This window comes from Gymnodraco acuticeps, unplaced genomic scaffold (genome assembly GCF_902827175.1).
Source record: "Gymnodraco acuticeps unplaced genomic scaffold, fGymAcu1.1, whole genome shotgun sequence".
NCBI lineage: Eukaryota > Metazoa > Chordata > Actinopteri > Perciformes > Bathydraconidae > Gymnodraco > Gymnodraco acuticeps.
In genome coordinates this window covers 314,339-331,095 of record NW_022990822.1, presented here as the reverse complement: position 1 = coordinate 331,095, position 16,757 = coordinate 314,339, and the positions used below count along the sequence as shown (strand labels likewise).

The following is a 16,757-nucleotide window of genomic DNA, read 5'->3' as shown; positions in this document are numbered from 1 at the left end:
CTCGGCAGCAGCATTTCCAGAACAACGTTGAGTGACAGGTCCTCAGAGGGGCGGGTACCTTGATGAAGACGATACCATTGGGGGACACGGTGATGTCATTGCGCAGCTGGTAGAGGAGGTCCGGGGGAACTCGTAGGGAGGTGCAGCCAAACCTGAACTCATCGGGCCTGAAACAGAAGCACACAGGTGTCAGAGGAACAGAGGGAATATATACACATATTTGGGCTGTCAATCGTTTGGAAAATGTAATCGTGTTAATCTCAATAAATATGCTGTGATTAATTATGAATAATGATCACAAGTATAAAATACTAGTATCTACTTGTATTTTGGGGAGATATAAAATAAATACATGTGTGGTGTTGTCATAAAGAAATGCATGAGACACTCCTGTGACACTGCAAAGACCTGCACACCAATTTCACTGGGACAAAATGTATTTATGAAAACATTTAGTCAAATCAGATTCACAAGTTAGTTCAGTGGTGCGATTTGAGAATGCACGGTTCCCCAGTCTCCTCTGATGTTACACTGCAACCTGCCTGTGGGACAGAGTCCAAGCACACAGTCTGTGTCCAAGACATGTCCTGCAATACATCTGCTACAGCTGCTCACTGTTTGTAAAAGTAAATAAATAGTATTTTATACTAATAGTACCCGCCTCGGCCACCACTGCGTCAGGCCGTTGTGTCCTTGGGCAAGACACTTTACCCGCATTTGCTCCTGTGGGTAATGTCCACAGTAATGACATTTACATGTCTAATATGTGTAATATGTAATTGTAAAGCGCTTTGAGAACCTGAAAAAGCGCTCTAATAAAAAATGTAATGCATTATTATTATTATTTTCAGTAGAAAAAGCAGCAAGATGCATTTCCTTAGGAATCGATGAGCAGAACTGAAATTAACATTTCTAAACGATACCGATGGAATCGAAATGTTGGTACCCAACCCTATATATATATATATACACACACATACACAAATGCTTGCAAATGTAATTTAAAAAAATCCAGCATAATGTGATGTGCTGAAGTTGAACCTCAAACCTCTTTCTACTGAGAATACAAATCATAAAGGTCTGTGTGTCTGGCATTGCTCTTTTTTATACCTTGGAGTAGTAAAAATATGATGTAGAAAATGTTCATGTCTCCTGCTGTTGCTACGCGACTACAGTTGGTAGGTGAAAACAATATATATATAATGGAAGTTCTCTATGAGCTGTGAACACCACACAGTCTGCTCCATGAAAAAATAATGAGGCAGGTAAGGCAGACATGCAGCCTAAGCCAAGTGTGTGTGTGTGCGTGTGTGTGTGTGTGTGCGCGCTTGTCATGCGCTTACGTTCCCAGGCTGTCCACGTGGCCCAGGCAGGTGGAGTAGCAGTAGTTATACGCTATGACGATGGAAGGATAGAGAGACTGGAAGTCCAGCACCACCACTGAGTTGCTGTAGAAGCGCGACTCGGGCTCCATCACCAGAGCGATGCACTTAGGGGCCCTCTGCTGGGCCCGCTGCTGGACGCTGGGGGTCACAGGGATGTAGTTCAAGGGCTTGGCCACACGGAGCATCATGGACTCAACACGGTACTGAAAGAACAAAACAGAAGGACATAGAATAGTTTAGTATTGTAGTTATTACAGAATGTTATTGGATATCCATAGCTGTTGAGGTATGACAGAGTGTGGGTTAAGAGTGACGTTTATGTGGGTCCTGTACCTGTGATCCTCGGGTCAGAACGTGTAAGAACTGAATCCCAAACACCCGGGCCAGCTCGCTGGTTCTGCCGATGACATCCTGCTGCTGGAGGAGCTGCATGGTGCCCCGGACCCGGCTCACATAGTGGTCCACCGCCTTCCACCTGCCATACACACATGTTGATGGAGAAATGTAAACATTCAAACAATAAAACATGTCCACAGTTGGGGTGAATTGTGTGTTGTTGGCACAGACCTGTAGAGGTGTGTGTTGTGGTCGAACCAATCGGACAGTGTGCGAGGGGTGTACAGGGGGAAGCGCTGGTGGAGGAAATGGAAGGCCACGTTCTCAAAAGTGTAGTTGTTCAACGCCGCCTGAAGGACAGAAATAAAAAATCGATCATTAATCTTTCAGAAAGACTTTCAGTTAGGCTTTGATTCCTTTGCTGATGTTGTTTCAGCTCAACGTGTATGTGTGTGTCAGGGTTTCCGTTAGCCGGTAATTACCGGTTTTTAGCTGGTAAAACTTATTAAAAACCGGTAAATTCAAATCCTGCCGGTCAAAATACCCAGTAATAATTAGGGATGCTCCGATCGATTGGCCGCCGGTCATTATCGGCCGATATTCACTCTATAGTTTGATCGGTGCTCTCTATAAAGGCCGATCAGGAGAGCTGGATCTGACCGATATGGACATAAACGCGAGTGAAGTATAACCGGACGCGAGAGAGGGAGACACGCAGCTCTACACAATCACCTGAAGCCCCGCCCACTGTTTAGCGAGCTGCATGAGAAACTGACGGGCTGTCAGGAGAGAGAGAGAGAGAGAGAGAGAGAGAGAGAGAGAGAGAGAGAGAGAGAGAGAGAGAGAGAGAGAGAGAGAGAGAGAGAGAGAGAGAGAGAGGAAAAGAGAGGCTCCATTCCTCCCGTATTATCTACTATAAGTAGTTTGTTTGAATGTAATAATGATGTTGTTTGTGGAAGCGCATCATTTATTGAAAAATGAATCTGAACTTTCGATATGTTACGATTATAAACTGAAGCAATATAAAAATGACTCCCATTAACTGAGTTTGCATATCCGGTCATAGTCCGGTAATTACCTGCTAACGGAAACTCTGCTACACAATTCTTATTATTATTATTGAAACATGAAAATCCATCCATCCATCTTCTCCTGCTTATCCGTGGTCGGGTCGCGGGGGTAGCAGTTCCAGCAGAGAGCCCCACACTTTCCTTTCCCTGGCGACATCAACCAGCTCTGACTGGGGGATCCCAAGGCGCTCCCAGGCCAGCGAAGAGATATAATCCCTCCACCTGGTCCTAGGTCTACCCCTTGGTCTCTTCCCAGCTGGACGTGCCTGGAACACCTCCCTAGGGAGGCGCCCAGGTGGCATCCTAACTAGGTGCCTGAACCACCTCAACTGGCTCCTTTCGACGCGAAGGAGGAGCGGTTCAACTCCGAGTCCCTCCCTGACGACCGAACTTCGGAGAAAACCCATCTCGGCCGCTTGTATCCGCATGACACATGAACATTTGTCCGGTCAAATAAATTCTGTCCGGACATTTGACCGGCAAGAAAAAATCCTAGCGGAAACCCTGGTGTGTGTGTGTGTGTGTGTGTGTGTGTGTGTGTGTGTGTGTGTGTGTGTGTGTGTGTGTGTGTGTGTGTGTGTGTGTGTGTGTGTGTGTGTGTGTGTGTGTGTGAGAGAGGATTAAGAACACCTGCCTCAGTCTTCATCACCCTCCACAGGTTGAGGGTGATGCGTCCGATGATGTTGATCTCACTCATGGTGTCGGCTCCATACTCATCTCTCTCTGCATCAAAGCGGTTCTCCTTGGAGTCACCTGAGGAAACGCACTCAATTACAGAGGAGGACTCAACTGCCACACACAAACACCAATCACCCACGGGGAGGGGGGGTCCTACCTAGGGGTGTTGAAAATAATCGTTTCTGCGATGCGGACGTGGACGATTCGGTCTCGATGCAGTGACGGAAGATAATTGGTTATAGCGTAGTAACGTTGCTTCCTGATTTTCCGGCCGCGGCTTTACTATAACGTTTTTTTTTTCTGTCACTTTAATATCAAATCGGTCGGTGACGCAGAGATCAGGGAACAGACGTGACAGCGGCACAGCGGCACAGCAACACCAAACACGGAGCAGTCTGCTTTATCCACCAACACAAGAACACCAGTCCAGAACCAACAGCAGAAGGACCCGCTCTGAATCACTCCGTATCGCTGCGGCACAGGGATTTATGTTTTTCAAAAAATAATCGCGTTACAATCATGTCAGGTTTTTGGTGGATTTAATTAAGTCTTGGATTGCAGAGTATGAATGTCCTCTAGCAATTTTCAGATGATATATACGTGTGTAAAGTTTGTGAAGGCAGGAGGAAAAAAGCTTCCGCGATCACCGTCTCCTCCGTTCCTCCAAACCCCGCCCCCTCCCTGAAAATAATGAGTGACAGGCTGATAGTGACCCGATAGAAACTTTATTATTCACTTAATCACTGAGATATGATGAAGCTAATTTAATCTCATACATTCATGGGATTTATGTAACAGTAAGACAGAGAATGTAAGTGTGCACCCACATGCACTATTTGAGTTGTTATATGCTGTTGTAAATACTCCTGTTGTCTGCTGTGTTCAGACTCAAGTCCTGTGTGTGATGCCACATTCAGGACATTCAGTGTCCTTTCTTTAACAGAAGACCGTTGCTAGAAGCTGCAGCTAGACTGCAGAAGCATTATTTTTTTGTTTTTGAGGATGGAACAACTTCACACACAGATATAGGGACGCTAGACCTATACAATTCATTTATTTTGGTTTATAAATTAATGTCAAGACATTTATGTTATTGATTTCTGAAGCACTTTCTAAATAATAAAAAGAGAGTTCATATGTATTTACTGCATGTATGCATTGATGACAAAGAAGCCATGTGCAGTAATATAGAAAATTGAGGATGCAACGCATTGGTATGAATCGTGATGCATCGGGATATCGAATTGAATCGAATCGTTGACAGGATAATCGTAATCGAATCGAATCGTGAGACCAGTGAAGATGCACAGCCCTAGTCCTACCTGGCACTCGGGACAGCTGCTGACACAGATTGACTCCGAGCGCTGCGGCCCGCTGCAGGAGGTAGCCCCAGGAGCGCATCTGCACCTCGTACCCCACCAGGACGTCGGGGTCAAACCTGAGGACAAGGAGACATCTCACTTATTTATTGAAAATATAAGGAGCAATATAAGAAGGAGCTGTGCTAACACCCACACACACACCTCCTGAAGACGGTGATGAGCTCCTGAAACAGCACCTTCTCGTCGGTGGCATATTTCACCTGCAGCCCAGAGACGCCCGACCTGACCAGCAGGGGCGCCGTCGCTCTGTGACCTGCGGAAGCATTTGAACACACCATCAGCCTGCTTCACATTTTAACATCTTGTACAAATGTCCTCATTCAGAGTAGGGCTGTGAAAGTGAGCGTTACCTGGGTCACAGCTCTCATGGTCTTTGTCCACCACGATGGCTCCCGTCAGCTGGCTGCTGTCTACATTTGGCAGGGGAGCATCTGAACTGAGGCAGTAGAATAAGGCACATATGGGGTCAAACTCGGGGTCAGGCTCAAGGTCCCGCCGAGTTCTTGCATGGAGCTCCATGCCCATCAGTGTTAGGTGCTGGACCTGAGGAAGGAGTACAAAAAAACAAGGAAAAGTTTTGATCACTGAAAAAAAAGCAATCACCACCCCCTCATGTTTTATTTTTATTTATTTTTTTAAGTCAACTTTAATGTCAATCTTTCAGTTTTTGTGTACAGACAGAGAGATCGAAATAACGTTTCCAACAATCCCGAATACAAAAACACAATAACACAAATATATATACAAATATGTAGAAAATATGTATATCCTATAAATACACAATCAACAGACACATTTACACATATGCACACATTAAGATAAAAACACAACAACTATCAATATACATAATAACAGTCACCTCGATATCTTTGGGAATGTACTTTAGTGCAAGACTGTCCATAGCAGCGTAAAAAGTGTCTGCTGCTGGAATTGAGTATCTGAGTGTGTGGGGGAGTTATAGTCCAGTGGGGGCAGGGGGGTGAGGGAGGAGAGAGGGGAGGGAGGGGAGGGAGGGGAGGGAGGGGAGGGAGGGGAGAGAGTTCAGCCTCCTGACAGCCTGGTGGACGAAGCTGTTTTTCGGTCTGGTTGTGCTCGACCTCAGGCTCAGAACCTCCTCCCTGAAGGCAGGAGGGTGAAGAGGCAGTTGGAGGGATGGAAGGGGTCACCCATAATGCTGAGTGCTCTGCGGGTGAGGCGGGTGTTGTAGAGGTCCAGGAGTGATGGGAGTGAGGCACCGATGATCACAACAACAGCAGTGTTCACAACGCGCTTCCGAACCACAAGGTGATGCAGCTGCTGAGGATGCTCTCGATGGCGCCTCGGTAGAAGGAGTGAGGGGGGGGGGGGGGGGGGATGGGGGGGCTCCTGCTCTTTTCAGTTTGCGGACGAAGTAAAGGCGCTGCTGGGCTTTCTTGGTGAGAGACGTGGTGTTGTTGCTCCAGGAGAGATCCTCAGTGATGCACCCACAGGAATGGTGCACCACCAATGGTCAGGGGGTGGGGGTGTTGGGTTGAGGTTCTCCTGAAGTCGACAATTATCTCCTTTGTTTTTTCCACATTAAGGAAGAGATTGTTGTCTATGCACCACCTGGCCAGCTGGTTCCCCTCCTTCCTGTAGTGGGTCTCATCGTTGTTGATGATGAGACCCACCATGGTTGTGTCATCCGCAAACTTGACAAAATGGTTGGAGCTGTCGGTGGGTGTGCAGTCGTGGGTCAGCAGGGTGAAGAGCAGGGGCTGAGCACACATCCTTGGGGGGCCCCCGTACTCAGTGTGATGGTGCCTGATGTGTTGTTGCCAACCCGTACAGATTGGGGTCTGGCATTGAGGAAGTCCAGCAGCCAGTTGCAGAGAAAGGGGCTGAGGCCCAGGTTTGTTAGTTTACAAACCAGCTGCTGGGGGATGATGGTGTTGAATGCTGAGCTAAAGTCTATGAACAGCATCCTAACATAAGATTTGTTAGTGTCTAAATGGGTGAGGGCTGGGTGGAGAGCAGAGGAGATGGCATCCTCAGTGGACTGCTTCGCTCAATATGCAAACTGAAACGGGTCCAGGGAGCGGGGAGGGTGGATTTGATTTGCTTCATGACTAGCCGCTCACAGCACTTCATGATGGTGGAGGTCAGCACTACGGGGCAGTAGTCATTGAAGCAGGAAGGTGATGACTTATTCGGTACAGGTATGGTGGTGGATACCTTGAAGCACGAGGGAACAACAGCCTGGATCAGGGAGATGTTGAAGATGTCTGCAGTCCTTTAGCACACGACCAGGAATGTTGTCAGGCCCAGAGGCCTTACGGGTGTTAATCCTTAACAGTGTGCTGGGGACAGACAGATAGCCTGGTCGTTGGGTGGAGGTGTGGTTTTCTGCGGAGGTGTGCTGTTCTGTGCTTCAAAGCGGCCGTTGAGGTTGTTCAGCAGAGAGGTGTCACTGTCACAGGTCTGTGGTGGAGGTTTGTAGTCCGTGATGGTCCTAATACCCTGCCACAGGCTCCGTGTGTCTCTGCTGTCACTGAAGTGAGCTGTAATCTTCCGGGTGTACTGTCGTTTGGCTTTCCGGATGCCACGGGATAGGTCGGCCCTGGCTGCTCTGATACCAGCTGGATTGCCCTCTCTGAAAGCGATGTTGCGGGCCCTCAGCAGCCCGTGGACCTCCCCTGTCAGCCATGGCCTCTGGTTGGCCCTGATGGAGATCAGGTGTGGGTCACATCTTCAATGCATTTGGTGATGTAGCCTGTAACAGTTTCTGTATATTCCTGGATGTTGCTGTATTTCTAAGAGACAGATTTTAGAGACAATCCTAATGGCTGTGCAGACTCCATGGAAACACAGCTACAGCTCCCATAGTTCAACACAGCTCTTCAACTTCACAATAAATGTTAACAAGAAGTCATGTTGGGATTTTCCGTTTAAAAGAAAACATGGCTGTGGTTTACTTGTGCTCATTTGCATACATTCTCATAACAGAAATGTGAACATTGATAAAGCCAGGTTGCCAATTCTTATTATTTTGGTTGACAGTAGAGTCAAAGGTTTTAACAGTTTTGGAAATATATTCGTATCAGCCCATAGATTTGAATTACTGTCAACAGCCATCATCTTCTGCACATTTTTAGTAATAACGTGTGTATGGATATATATTTTGGAAAAAGATGTTCCATTAGTGTTATGGAAGCAAAATAGCCCAAAACCTCAAAACTGACCTGAGCATGAAAAACATGTTTAAGTATAGCTTCTTTGTTTGGTACAGATCCTCACAAACTAATCACATAGTGATCTTTTGAATTACATTTTGAACATTGATGCAAAAATGAGCATTCCTCCTATTGCGGTTCCAATGTAATCAAAACAATCCCAATGACATAGTTTACATTGAAAATCATTCAGCCATGATAGAGCTCTTTATCATTTCAGTTCAACTGGGAAATTCACTGGCCACAAATTGTTACTTTGACAACCAACAGATTTCATTCCACAGCGAGCTCTCACAGCTAAGGCAGAACTGCACATTAAATAATGTGGACGATTAACACATGTTTGTTGCCACTAAAAACTATACAAAACTCATTACATTGAACAGTTCACTGAAGAATTCTTCAGAATAAGATCAATCTAAAGTATGCTTACTAACCGCAGCCCTGACTAGCAAAGGCCACTCACCTCGTGCAGAGCTTTGGCCTCCTGGAGGTTCTGCATGCTGATTTTGAAGCCGTACGAGTTGGCTATGCTGGGTCCTTCAATCTGAGAGGTATCTTTCTTTGGCACATTCAAAGCAGCAAACTGATTCTGTGGAAGACAAGGAATGCATGATAAATCACATTAAGTCAAACTTCTGAAGTGGAACGGGGACACGCTTTATTCAGGGCAACACGCTGGAGGAATACTGTGGGCCGCAGGTACAGATCTACACTGCTGTTAAAGATGTTCAAGTTGCTTCCCTACTGTGGTATTAGATGAGGTGAGGTCTTCCCTACTGTGGTATTAGATGAGGTGAGGTCTTCCCTACTGTGGTATTAGATGAGGTGAGGTCTTCCCTACTGTGGAATTAGATGAGGTGAGGTCTAAAGAAATTCAAATGTGTGGTCTGACCTTCATCTGTGTGGTCAGAAGCACTCTTTTCAGAGGGTCTGCTTGACTTCTCCTTCGCTGCTGGAGTCTCTGAGAAACGGGGTCCTCTGCAGCAGGAATACAACAGTAAGAGCAGAAATGGACAATTCATAAAACAGCACTGCATGCAGCTGATCTGCCTAAATTCTATATCGGTGAAAACATTAGAAAGCTATAACACATTCTTGGCACACTAGCACAGTGTGAAACAGCAGTTTTCTTACCCTCAGATTTGGGCGTGCTGCAAATTGGCTCCAGGTCCTCCTTGCTTCTCCGCCTTCGTCTTAAAAAGGGGGTGCTGTGAAGGAGGTGGGTACTCCCCTCTTCTCTGTTACTGAGATTCTCCATGGAGTTACAGAGCCTTGGTGACAGTGCTTCGCGACAGTCTTCACTGAGCTGGTGTGGCCCTAAGGGGCTGGGCTGAGCGGACTGCTGCCAGGGATGCAGCTCTGGGGATTCTACACACGTGCTTTTATCATCATCGTCAGCATTGTTTTGGCTGAACTCCTGATCAATATCCACTTCATGTGAAACTAGACTTAACTCTGATGATTCACAGTGAATGCCTTTATTCTTCATGGGTGCTATGATTAAGGACAGGTTGCTGTTCTTTCTCCTTAGAGTCCTGACATTCTCTGCTGGACAGCTGGTAGCTGGGGTTCCCTCCACACCCAGCCCAGTCCTCCCATTCTTCAGCAGCCCTATTTGTAAACTCTCATACTGTTTTCTGGCTTCCAGCCACAGTTGCACACGCTCTCTGCTTGGTGGGTTTCTGCAGGGCAGGAGGATGACCTTTTTGTTGCTGCCAGAGGACAGGTCATACTTGGCCTGCTCTTTACTCGTGTCTGAGGCCTCAGATCCCTGGGCATGGGGAGGTGAAGTGACATTGATGTGGGGGTGCGCCATGGCTGAGAAGACTGTCTTCCAGAAATGGAGGCCCTCCAATGAAAAATCTCCACAGAACTCTGCTAGCTCCTTAGCCAGCCTAGTGCGCACCGTTAGCTTACGGCCGCCGACCTCCCTAAAGAGGAGACAGGGGAATGTGATTAATTAATTTTCATTTCATTAACTGCAATTAATTACAACTTCAGAAGTGGAGAACTATGTCAAACGGAGTGATATTAAATAATGCCCTGTAGATAATAATTATTAGTGCCAGACAGATATACTGTAGGATTTTGCGGCAGTCACTGATTGGCATTTTGATTTTCTTTTTTTTTTTTTAAAAAGGGACAACCTAATTTTGGTTACTTAAAACTTCCTTTAAGATCTTTAGCATTGTCATACTGCAATTTCTGTTCTCTCAAAATGTACAAAGCTACTTTTCATATTGTTTTTAAACCTTGATTGTTTACAACCATGTTGACTATCTTGCAGTCTCAGTTTCTCTTTGGGCACCAACTGTATATGCATGCTTGCAGGTTTACATGTGCACAATTTAAGCAAAATGTACTTGTCACAATAGTACAACTACTACAAAATGTACTTGTTACATTAATAGTGGTCAAAAACTCCACAGGGTACCTTTCAGTAATAATTTACTCATCTGCCAAAAGATATGAAACAATATCTTTGAGATGCTAAAATCTGCAGAACCTATGATGCTGGTGTAACACTCAGAATACATTTTTTTATATTAAAAGCCTTCCAGATACAATTTGATGTATGTACATTTAGTCCACAATGTTCATTCAAAGGCCTATGCAAGATACCTTAAAATAATGATTACTTCAATATGTGGCCTTTGGTATATATAGTCTTACATTGGTTTCCCTGGCGCATCAGAGGGGTCGCTGCAGAAGGGCTCCTGGAAGGTGGCCTCCGACATCTCCAGGTTCAGCAGAGTGCTGACGATCTCCTCCCGGTTTGGAGGAGACATGAGGGGCTTTAGAATGTGTGCTCCCCCTCCTGCTCCCCGCAGCAGCTGGCCCGCCCTGCCCTGGGATACAGAGCTGATGGAGCTCGGAGAGCTGCTGGGGGTGGTGGACGGCAGGCCATCACTGCCCTCCAAAAGCTCCCCGGTTGGAGAGCCCTCATGATCAACGAATGAGGCAGAGCTTAAAGGCAGAGGTAGGACAGGGTCGAAGACGGAGAACAGCAGTTCTTTTCTTTCACAGTGAAAGTCTTGAAAGGGGCTGAGCGTATTGGCTTTACCTAAATACAAGTCCCACTCCCTGCTCTTATGTTTCTCAGAGTCGAGGAATGTGAGGTGATTTGATACAGACTCCCTGTTCTCAGTTCTATCAAAGAGGTCAGGGCTGACAGGCCTTGCTTCGTGCCATTCGGAAGCCTTTTGAAGCTCCTCCCCAGATGCAAACAGTCTATCAGGTTTCTTCTCAAATCCCAGTCCTTGAGTGGACACTGCTTCCTGGCTGACATCACTCAGGAACGTAACTGGTAAATGTTTATCAGTCAGCACAAACTGACTGCCGCTGTATGGGCTGGAGAACTCCGTCTGATCAATGGCATTTATATCAAAGGTATAGTTTTGTGGGAGCTCTGGTGACAAACTGTCCTCTATGAAATTGCATCTGTCCATGCCTGGGTCTGACAGGAAGAGGGGGCAATCATCTGACATGTTGCCATCTAGCTTCGTTGAGAGATTTGGCTGCGTGCTGCTTGCCTTGCCTTTCCTGATTCTGGGTTTCTTATCCTTGGGAGTGGTAGATTTTGGGGCCCTGGGTTTCCGTGGAGTTGTGGTGGGAGCTTTCCTGGATTTTGCTGGTTTAGCTGAGGGATCTAGAAGTGCTGTGGCCTGAGCCATGGCAGTGCGGTTACTGTCTGCACCAACCACCTGAATGGGAAGAGCCTGCCCCTGCTGCCTTCTCTGGAGAAGCTGCTTGAGGACAGCCAAGCCAGAGGGTGTCTCAGAAAGAGGGGGGATCGTGCCATTCTTAGGGCTTGAGTGGGGGGTAGCTGGCGATAGCTGGGAGTCTTTACTGTCTTCTAGTAAAGGACTCCCAGCCAGAGGAGCCATGCTCTCCTCTTGTGAAGCCTCTGCCTTTACCACAGTGGTCTGGCAGCCTTGCTGCTTCAGCTGAGCCGGGGCTGAAATGCTTTGGTTGATCTCCATGATGGAAGTCTCGCAGTCTTCAACCTTTGGTTCTATAGACTGGCCTGCAGAGTTAGAGTCTGTTATTGATGTTGGGTGAGACGTGCCCTGAATGTTGCCATCTGTGCTTACTGGCTGCTGAAAGGAAGGGACTTCTTGAGATGAACTCTCAGAAGGAGGTAGCTCATCTTTTGGAAAAAGCACATGGGAGCTGTCTTTACTCGAGTCATGGCTTTTGGGTTCCTCCGTCTTCTTTTTGCGAGACTTTGTAGGTCTTGTGGTGTTTGTAGAACTGTCAACAGTGCCTCCAGCTGTGTCTTTAGTTTGCTTCCTCTGCTTCGGAGCAGCAGTACTCCTTTGTCTTGATTTTTTGGGTTCCTCCTGAGGCTTGGTTACAAACTTGCTTACTTTGCTTTTAGTGTGCACGGATTTCTTAGGTTTGGCAGTTTGAAACTTTTGTTGTGCTCCTTTGGTTGAAGATACTGTGTGTGGCTTGGGAAAAGCCAAACTAAGACATGGGTCAATGAGTGGGTTTATCAGATGTTCAGAACCCCTGTTGTCCATAAGAGGGTCGCTAGGGGACCAACAACGAGGGGGTGTAACGTTTGTAGGGCTTGGGGATCTATCAGATAGGTACCCTAACTCTACCATGACGTCATTATACTTCATTTCCTGGTCATCTACTAGCTCAGAGTAACATGGCTGAGGCGGCGGTAGAGAGGGTAGAATTGGACCTCTCTTACAGCTTTTAGTCCTTTTGACCCTTTCACCCTGTTTGACCAAAGGTTTGGAGGAGTTGCAGACTGATTTCTTGTTTGTGGAGTTGCCCTTTGCTTTTCTTTTGGGTAGTTTTTTGGCCTTTTGCTCAGTGACAGGAAACTTGATGGCAGTGGATTCTGGCACCTTGGGCCAGAAATCCTTAAGAGGGGCTAGTTTATTGTACTGCTCCAGCTTGTCTGGCGTAAGCAAAACCAACTGCTCCTCTGCCTTCACTTTGGACATCTTCACCAGCATGTTTTTCAGTCCTTTGAACCTGTTGATAATAATGTACTTGATGATGATAGGGGGTTCCTTCTTAGGTCGTTTCTGGTGTCTTACCTCTTGCCCATCAGGGACATCGTCCTTGATCCGTTCTTTGACGGAGGCTGGATTTTTAGAACGAGGGGCAGCGGAATATTCTCCATCTTCGCCGTCAAAGATCATCTTCCGCTTGGCCCTTAGGGTGTATTTACTACCAGGCAGTGCTGAAGATTTAGTACAGGTGACCATCGCTGATAAATTGTGCAATGGGCTGAACCTGTTCTCTTCTGAGTTTTTAGCTTCTTCAGAAACAGTGGAAACAGTGGTGGCATGGGATTCTGAAAATGGTTGCGATTGTTCATTTACTGATCTCTCCCCACTTTCTGGCTCCTCCCTTGTGATTGGCTCCACCTTTGTGACTAGCCCATCTTTAATTGGCACAGGCTTTTGTATTGACTTATCCTCCAAAACTGGCATCTCTGTGTCCGATGTCACCGGACAAGCAGGTGTGGTTGGGGTGAGGGCAGTGCTAACCTCGCTGTCAGAGGAAGTGTTTTCAGAGGCTTCAACTATGTTTAATATATTTCTCTGTGCTGCCATTCCTAACCTTTTCTTATACACTTTAAGCTTAGATCTGCGAGGCTCGGCCTGTTCAAGCTTGCTACAGGGATCGGCCATCTTTTTGCTCCCAGCTTTTTTCCTACTGAGGCAGTTGGAGAGGATGACACTGGGGAAGAACTTGTAGTGAGCTTCCTGCTGGGCTACTATAGTCCTCTCAGTCTTATTTTCTTGATAGTCCTCGTACCTGATTTTGAGTTCACCAACATCTCCTTCCTCACTGTCCTGGCACATTTCTTCCCCCTGAGGGCCAAGAAACTCCTCTTCTACCAAAGGTAAAGGGGTTGAAGAGATGTTCCTCAGGACTGGGCTTTTACCGTCCTTCTGGCTCAGTTCTAGCTCTGTCTTAGTTGAGCAGTTTCTCAGCTCTGAGTAACAGAGAGAGAAGGTCCTGTGGTTCTGAAGAATAGACAGGCAGTTTGTTTCTACATTCTTTATGCTGCCATACATCTTCCCATTTTTGGTGACCTTTCCGTTACCATATGGGAAACTTTCTAGGTCCGCCTTATCCAAAGCTAAGGAGGTTTTCTTGTCATAGGTGTATAGTGGTAGTATGTCCTGCTTGTCTAGGAAGATGGGAGACACCTCAGGGTTATTGGGTAACTTGCAGGGGATGGGATGTTTGACTGGCAGGATGTAGGGTATTTCTTTATTAAACTTCAATCCTGTTGAACATTCACTGATGCTGTCCTGGGTGCTTTTTAATTGAAAGTGCTTATCAAGTGGTTGCTCTGTGTCCAGCACAATAATTGGTCTGTGCTCGGGGCGCTTGCACTCAAGAAGGACCTTAGCTGAAGAAGGTGGCTCCAGGCAACCCTTATCCCCAGAGAAGGGATTCCTTTTCCCCATCATATTCTCTGTGACGATATGAGAAGACTGAGTCCTGGAGCCACTGTCCGTTAGAGAGGAATCTGTGGACACAATAGGAGAGACACTTGATCAAGAGTCACAAGTAGCTGCGTGTCAGTCATTACATTAACACATCTTTGTTCTTGGTTAAAGAGTAATTCACAAAATATTTAGAACTAAAAGTAGCTCTTGAGTATGAAAGTGACTAAGGAGTTCTGTCTTCTCTCTTCTAAGATCTACTCACAGTCTGTAATGTGTGGGTATGCATCTCATAGTGTGAAGTGAACTTTATAAACCATACTTTGAAAGTGGCAATACAATAAAGATTCAATCATCTCACTAACAAATCAAACCAATCGATTAACACTGGAGATGTTGCTCAGTTTGCAGCGGTGCTGATCTCAACCTCAGTTGTCGGACACCATTACTCATCAAACCAACAACAAAACATTCTTCCCAACCCAAGTTGTTTCTTAGTTCATTAAGTGAACATTAAATAATCCCCAACTGCAATAATACATAAAGATGATTGTATGGTCATCACTGGTCAATATCTTTTTTAATGAAATCTATCTTATCCATAAACATATATTGCATATTTAATTAGTTTCTAACAACACTGAGTATTGAATAATATTTTGCATCTCAATTACCAACAAACACCAATCAATGCAGACACACAGGTTTATTAATTAAACATGATGACATCCATAACAACAGGGTCAACCACACAGACTTTTAAAGACATATATAAGGGTTGTAAATAATATTGTCTGAGAATACAGCCCCAAAAAAGTCGTTCTTATTAGACTGTAAACCCTTATGGCGCATTTCCACTGCAGGGCCTCGCACAGCTTAGTACGGTATAGTTAGGCCTTGATAGGCCAGGCTCACTTTATGCTGCGTTTCCATTACAGTTTAGGAACTGGGGCAGTAACTATAGTAACGCAGTGTAGGCGGAGCAGTGACGTCATCTTCAATGCGAAACACAAAACCAACATCAGCCGTTAGCTGCTGGCACTCAGAGATCACAGCTCTTCATATCTGTTCAGAAACTAGACAACAGTTAAACAAGTACAAACCACAGACTGTCTGTGTCATGGCGAATACAGTCGCTGGTTTATTTATGTCTGTAGGCCGTTGTTGTGAGTGTGGACGGTCGGAGCATATACTGCGTTAGCTTAGCCGATCTCCATTTAGAAAACACGCATTTTAAAAGATTTTTCGCCTGCCGTCTGTCTGCAGACTTGTCAAAGCATTAATTCATGGTTTTTACTAACCGGTATCAGTATGTTGTTACTTCGGCATCATTTTGAAACGTGTATTACAATTAAATCACGGTCAAATATGTTCATTTTGTTGTAGTTGTAGCCCCCTTGCCAGCGATTCTCTCACTAGTTTAGCATACTCAGCCCGCTTGTTGGGCCGGAAAGAACTTGGATTTTGGAGAGCCAGAAAAACTGTGAAACAGTACCCGTTAGCTGGAACTACGCCTAGTGGAGACGCAACAAAAAACGGGCCGGGTTTGGCACGGCACGCTTAAACCGTGCTGCAGTGGAAATGCGCCATAAGTATGACAGTTCACTTCATCTATTTCCAGGTCTGACTTTTAAAGCAGACGATGGTACATACTCTCTCGTACTCTCATACTTTATGTTAGAAGCCTCATATACCTGCTGTTCAATAGATAGATAGATTCAAATATTTGTGATGTCATATACACAGCTACAGTGTAGTTCTGTAATGAAAACAGGTTCCTCAAAAAGACATTTAATAAATATTAAAAATAATCTCTTCATGTGGAGTTTATACATGTTGACAGTTGTTTTTTGAGTTGGTGACACCTGCAGCTCATCAGACAAAAGCCTGATGTGATGATGAATAACTACTTCCAATTGCACACAAACATTAATACACACTACAGGTCTACTTAGGATGTCAGTTAAGCATTAATGCTACATATTACCGTTATAATGATCCTCATAATGATATCAGATTGTACAGCCAAAAGACTTCCCTGAGACTTCTATTGTCTGCTGTCAGATCTGTATTGTGATCTCTTTGATGGTTCATCAGCAGTGGATACAAGATAAGCCTCCTGGACTCCACCCTCTCTTTCCAGGCGCATATCAAATCCATGACCAAATCCGCCTTCTACCATCTCAAAAACATTGCCAGACTCCACCCCTCACTCTGTGGCAGAAACACTCATACACGCCTTCATCACATCCCGTCTGGACTACTGCAATGGAGTCCTGTCCGG

At 45.8% G+C, this 16,757-nt stretch overlaps 1 protein-coding gene across 1 annotated transcript in view; it reads right to left on the bottom strand.

Annotated features, from left to right (window-relative positions):
- Window positions 1-16,757, bottom strand: part of rev3l (REV3 like, DNA directed polymerase zeta catalytic subunit) — a 104,093-nt gene that overhangs the window by 14,126 nt on the left and 73,210 nt on the right. The window contains exons 13-24 of the mRNA XM_034232846.1: window positions 10,719-14,556; window positions 9,180-9,976; window positions 8,938-9,023; window positions 8,509-8,634; window positions 5,202-5,394; window positions 4,993-5,104; window positions 4,792-4,907; window positions 3,426-3,544; window positions 1,953-2,071; window positions 1,719-1,860; window positions 1,344-1,588; window positions 59-167 (exon numbers count right to left, since the gene is read on the bottom strand). Coding sequence (XP_034088737.1) covers window positions 59-167; window positions 1,344-1,588; window positions 1,719-1,860; window positions 1,953-2,071; window positions 3,426-3,544; window positions 4,792-4,907; window positions 4,993-5,104; window positions 5,202-5,394; window positions 8,509-8,634; window positions 8,938-9,023; window positions 9,180-9,976; window positions 10,719-14,556 — 6,002 coding nt within the window. The remainder of the gene's footprint in view (window positions 1-58; window positions 168-1,343; window positions 1,589-1,718; window positions 1,861-1,952; window positions 2,072-3,425; window positions 3,545-4,791; window positions 4,908-4,992; window positions 5,105-5,201; window positions 5,395-8,508; window positions 8,635-8,937; window positions 9,024-9,179; window positions 9,977-10,718; window positions 14,557-16,757) is intronic.